Below are 6,517 nucleotides of genomic sequence, written 5' to 3'. Positions count from 1 at the left end.
ATTTACTCTACCAACACTAGGGGGCAGTGTTACCCTACTGTCTGGGATGCTGATTTACTCTACCAACACCAGGGGGCAGTGTCACCCTACTGTCTGGTAGCTGATCCACTGCGGTTCCCACTATATGGCCAAGCTGCAAAATCTAAATTGGCTATATAGTAAACATTTATGAAAACTAAAATGAGCTTTTTGGTGTAAATAAAAAATAAGGGCAAGCCAAAGGTTGGAGGTAAAGGTTAAGTTTAGGATTAAGGTTATAGGGTTAGGTTTAAAATCAGATTTTAAGAAGATAAATTGTAGAATAGGCAAGGCTTCCAACTTGGCAACTTGGCCAGATAGTGACGACTGTTCTCTGCCCAGTGACACACACAGTATATTCTCAGAATAGAGAAGAAGCGGAGCACCAGTTGTTTAATGACCCAGAGACCGTGAACAGTGCAAATAACAAATGCAACCCCTCACTCGCTCAAGCTTTAAATAAATAAAAAGTTAAAGTGCATACATATAGTCTAGACTCTACTAACACCTCTCCCTGTCCTTCTCTGTCTGCTCACAGGTGTGTCTGTTGGAGTGTGAGGGTCACGTCTCCCCTGCCCTCACCTCGGAGCTGTGTCTAAGAGAGCCATCCTACCGCACTACCTCCTCCCACCAGGTGGCGGCGCTGTGTCTAAGAGAGCAGCAGAGGAGCTGAACATACATCATAAACATCCATCCAGTCATCATCTTAACATAGGGTGGTATTATATCCAGGATCTAGTATCATGTCGTCTGGATTTTACGATACTGACACACAATATTACATGCACTTTTATTTTTCAGGATGCAGTTCATTAACTGTGGCGGTAGGGGGGGGAGAAACATTGATGGTTGTAAGGAAACATTCCTTCTCTTCACAACACCGGATGGGTTTCAGAACGACGATATCATTACTCTTCTTCATTAGGCTGATGAGGTATGAGGGAGTTCACGGTCCCTGTAGACATAGTTGGTAACTATAGGAATAGAACACCAAAATAATAGTAGACAAATGGTAAACTATAGTCATTATCATTTCTATGGAGGTACTTGGGAGGGTGGAGGCACGGGAGAAGAGAATTCTACTCCCTCAGGGGGCTGTGGAGGGAAGGGAAGGCTACAGCCGGCTGGGTAGCCTCCTGAATCCCTGGGCTGGGTTATTGAACCTCCCAACACCGCGCCCAGGGATGCTGCTGCTGGTCATCCCCAGGTACTGCCGGAGGAGCTGGCTCACCCTCTTCTGGTTGTTCCACTTCCTGGCCGACTTCCTGATCCCGATGAACCCTCCTAGGCGTTTCTGCAGTGGCCGCCCCACCGGCCCGCCAATCAACTTCTTATAACCGTGGTGACCTTTCAGGAAGCCCCCGAAACGCTTGGTCAGCTGGACCGCGGCCTCCTCCTCCTCGTCGTCTCCTCCCTCCCCCTGACTGCTCCTCCTCCTGTCCTCTTCCTCCTTCTTCTCCTCCCTGTTTTCCAGAGCCAGGGAGTCTTCCTCCTCGGTCGAGTCCAGCGGGGAGTCGTCGTACTGGGCATCACGTTGCTCCAGGGCCCTGTCTTCCTGGTCCTCTCTGTCCTGCTGGTAGTGCTCCATGGCTGCAGAGTAGAGGAGTTGTCCATCGGACTCCAGGTGTACAGGGCCCAGGTTCAGCTCCTCTGCTGCTCTCTTAGACACAGCGCCGCCACCTGGAGGGAGGAGGTAGTGCGGTAGGATGGCTCGCTGACACAGCTCCCAGGTGAGGGCAGGGGAGACATGACCCTCACACTCCAACAGACACACCTGTGAGCAGACAGAAAAGGACAGGGAGGGGTGTTAGTAGAGTCTAGACTATATGTCCTCTGCGTCAAGTAGCCCTGTACGTTTGTATGGGTAAAAGGGAGTCATTTGAGACTCATGCACAAACCTGACAGGCCCATGATAGCTGTAATTGTCAGTTTTGATGATGTAAACAGTAAATCCTGTTAACTAATCCCCTTCGGATTGGAGATGACTTAAAGATAGTTGTAGGAAAGGCGACTCACATCAAAAGAGAATGGGTAGCTATTGACGGAAATTAATTATCCGTATCAAATGGAAATGGGATCACCGGGAGATTCTCCGCACGTCAGATCTTTGCAGCAATTTGTGTGTGTGTGTGTGTGTGTGTGTGTGTGTGTGTGTGTGTGTGTGTGTGTGTGTGTGTGTGTGTGTGTGTGTGTGTGTGTGTGTGTGTGTGTGTGTGTGTGTGTGTGTGTGTGTACCATGTAATGGCCTCACGATCTCTCAGTGAGTGGTGGGGAATCTATGTAACAATAAAACAATAAAACCAGGAGCTTTCCATCTAGAAGTTTCTGATACAATGTGTCAATCATCAATCTCTGTCTGCATCCCCCTCATAAACAGCTAATACAGAGGACCACAGAGCTCTATTCCCAGCTGCACCAGCCAATTAGCTGCTATATTACCACAGAGTTCTATCCCCCAGCTGCACCAGCCAATTAGCTGCTATATTACCACAGAGTTCTATCCCCCAGCTGCACCAGCCAATTAGCTGCTATATTACCACAGAGTTCTATCCCCCAGCTGCACCAGCCAATTAGCTGCTATATTACCACAGAGTTCTATCCCCCAGCTGCACCAGCCAATTAGCTGCTATATTACCACAGAGCTCCATCCTCAGCTGCACCAGCCAATTAGCTGCTATATTACCACAGAGCTCCATCCTCAGCTGCACCAGCCAATTAGCTGCTATATTACCACAGAGCTCCATCCTCAGCTGCACCAGCCAATTAGCTGCTATATTACCACAGAGCTCCATCCCCCAGCTGCACCAGCCAATTAGCTGCTATATTACCACAGAGCTCCATCCCCAGCTGCACCAGCCAATTAGCTGCTATATTACCACAGAGCTCCATCCCCAGCTGCACCAGCCAATTAGCTGCTATATTACCACAGAGCTCCATCCCCAGCTGCACCAGCCAATTAGCTGCTATATTACCACAGAGCTCCATCCCCAGCTGCACCAGCCAATTAGCTGCTATATTACCACAGAGCTCCATCCCCCAGCTGCACCAGCCAATTAGCTGCTGTATTACCACAGAGCTCCATCCCCCAGCTGCACCAGCCAATTAGCTGCTATATTACCACAGAGCTCCATCCCCCAGCTGCACCAGCCAATTAGCTGCTATATTACCACAGAGCTCCATCCCCCAGCTGCACCAGCCCACAGAATCATTATCAGCACTGCTATGTCTCAGAACTACTTGGGTTCAAAGAGTATTTGAAACCATTTCAAATACTTGAGCTGGGCTTGATTAAGCTTGACTGGCTTAATGAAACCTATAGAATAGTCCCAGCACTGAAAAACTCGTCACTCCATCTGGCACTCCAGGTAAGCTAGAGCAAACACTCAAAATATTTCTGTGTTTAAACCCAGGTGTGCTATTTGCTTCGTTAACCTGGCTCAGTCAGAAGCATCATTAGAATGATTATCTACATTAGCACTACTACCGCTACATCCTATGAGTCACCCTAATGGCAGAATACTCAATTATTGTTCTAACTTGTAAATGCTGTGTCGTAAAACTTTTTGTGGAGAAAGTGTTTTTTCAAATAAACAACGATGATCACACTACAAGTATCATCCATACAACCATCATTCATACAACCATCATCCGTCATCCACACATCCATCATCCATACAACCATCATCCATACAACCATACATCCATGATCCACACAACCATCATCCATACAACCAAACATCCATCATCCAAACAACCATCATCTATCATCCACACACCCATACATCCATGATCCACACAACCATCATCCATACAACCAAAATCCATACAACCAAACATCCATCATCCATACAACCATCATCCATACAACCATCATCCATACATCCATCATCCATACAATCATCATTCATACAACCATCATCCATACAACCATCATCCATACAACCATCATCCATACATCCATCATTCATACAACCATCATCCATACAACCATCATCCATACATCCATCATCCATACAATCATCATTCATACAACCATCATCCATACAACCATCATCCATACAACCATCATCCACACATCCATCATCCATACAACCATCATCTATACAACCATCATCCGTCATCCACACATCCATCATCCAAACAACCATCATCTATCATCCACACACCCATACAACCATCATCCACACATCCATACAACCATCATACATACATCCATTATCCATCATCCATACAACCATTCATCCATACAACCATAAAACCGTCATCCATACAACCATCATCCATACAACCATCATCCATACATCCATACAACCATCATCCATACAACCATCATCCATACAACCATACAACCATCATCCATACAACCATCATCCATACAACCATACAACCATCATCCATACAACCATCATCCATACATCCATCATCCATACAACCATCATCCATACAACCATACATCCATCATCCATACAACCATCATCCATACAACCAAAATCCACACATCCATCATCAAAACAACCTTCATCTATCATCCACACATCCATACAACCATCATCCATACATCCATTATCCATCATCCATACAACTATACATCCATCATCCATACAACCATCATTCATACAACCATCATCCATACAACCATCATCCATACAATCATCATTCATACAACCATCATCCATACAACCATCATCCATACAACCATCATCCATACATCCATCATCCACACATCCATCATCCATACAACCATCGTTCATACAACCATCATCCGTCATCCACACATACATCATCCAAACAACCATCATCTATCATCCACACACCCATACAACCATCATCCACACATCCATACATCCATTATCCATCATCCATACAACCATTCATCCATACAACCATAAAACCGTCATCCATACAACCATCATCCATCATTCATACAACCATCATCCATACAACCATCATCCATACAACCATGCATCCATACAACCATACATCCATACAACCATCATCCATACAACTAAAATCCATACAACCATACATCCATCATCCATACAACTAAAATCCATACAACCATACATCCATCATCCATACAACCATCATCCATCATCCATACAACCATCATCCATACATCCATACAACCATCATCCATACAACCATACATCCATACAACCATCATCCATACAACCATCATCCATACAACCATCATCCATACAACCATACAACCATCATCCATTCATCCATCATCCATACAACCATCATCCATACAACCATAAAACCGTCATCCATACAACCATCATCCATCATTCATACAACCATCATCCATACAACCATCATCCATACATCCATCATCCATACAACCATCATCCATACAACCATGCATCCATACAACCATACATCCATCATCCATACAACCATCATCCATACAACCAAAATCCATAGAACCATACAACCATCATCCATACAACCATCATCCATACATCCATCATCCATACAACCATCATCCATACAACCATACAACCATCATCCATACAACCATACATCCATCATCCATACAACCATCATCCATACAACCATCATCTATCAACCATCATCCATACATCCATCATCCATACAACCATCATCCACACATCCATCATCCATACAACCATCATTCATACAACCATCATCCGTCATCCATACAACCATCATCCATACATCCATCATCCATACAACCATCATCCACACATCCATCATCCATACAACCATCATTCATACAACCATCATCCGTCATCCATACAACCATAATCCATACATCCATCATCCATACAACCATCATCCATACAACCATACATCCATCATCCATACAACCATCATTCATACAACCATCATCCGTCATCCATATAACCATACATCCATCATCCATACATCCATCATCCATACAACCATCATCTATCAACCATCATCCATACAACCATACATCCATCATCCATACAACCATCATCCATACAACCGTCATCCATACAACCGTCATCCATACATCCATCATCCATACAACCATACAACCATCATCCATACAACCATCATCCATACATCCATACAACCATCATCCCCATTCTGCATGCAGGACATACACACACACAGATACTCACCAGTGTGTTGAATGTTTGCTGCTGGCCCTGGGTCTGGGGGTTGGGTAGGGGTAGTAGGAGGCCACAGGCCAGGCAGTCACCCTGGCAGTCACTCCGTCCTGGTGAACACAGACGCACCACCACCAGCAGTAGGCTCCACAGGGACCACTTCATGACTCACTACTGAGGGAGGGAGGGAGGGAGGGACGGATGGGCAATAGGGACGGGAGGAGGGTGGAGGCCCGAGTCTGTAGGGTATGTGGAGTAAGGCACAGCCTGGTGGGAAGACACAGAGGTGAGGAAAGAGGAGGTTAGTCGCTCATTTCAAAATGTTAATTTCAAAGGGGTGAGCAGGGTCACAACACCAACGATAACAACACCAACAACACCAACAATAACACCAA

At 45.4% G+C, this 6,517-nt stretch overlaps 1 protein-coding gene across 1 annotated transcript; it reads right to left on the bottom strand.

Annotated features, from left to right (window-relative positions):
- Positions 1–1,132: 1,132 nt before the first annotated feature.
- LOC120019402 (prepronociceptin-like) lies at positions 1,133–6,287 on the bottom strand. The gene is made up of 3 exons (XM_038962690.1): positions 6,135–6,287; positions 1,496–1,792; positions 1,133–1,426 (listed from the first exon to the last, which is right to left on the bottom strand). Exons 1-3 carry the CDS (start codon positions 6,285–6,287, stop codon positions 1,133–1,135), a joined length of 744 nt encoding a protein of 247 aa, XP_038818618.1.
- Between the last annotated feature and the right edge of the window lie 230 nt (positions 6,288–6,517).

The sequence above is a fragment of the Salvelinus namaycush genome, chromosome 24, assembly GCF_016432855.1.
Source record: "Salvelinus namaycush isolate Seneca chromosome 24, SaNama_1.0, whole genome shotgun sequence".
Lineage (NCBI taxonomy): Eukaryota > Metazoa > Chordata > Actinopteri > Salmoniformes > Salmonidae > Salvelinus > Salvelinus namaycush.
The sequence above is the reverse complement of the archived record's forward strand: the minus strand, read 5'-3'. Positions and strand labels throughout refer to the sequence as shown.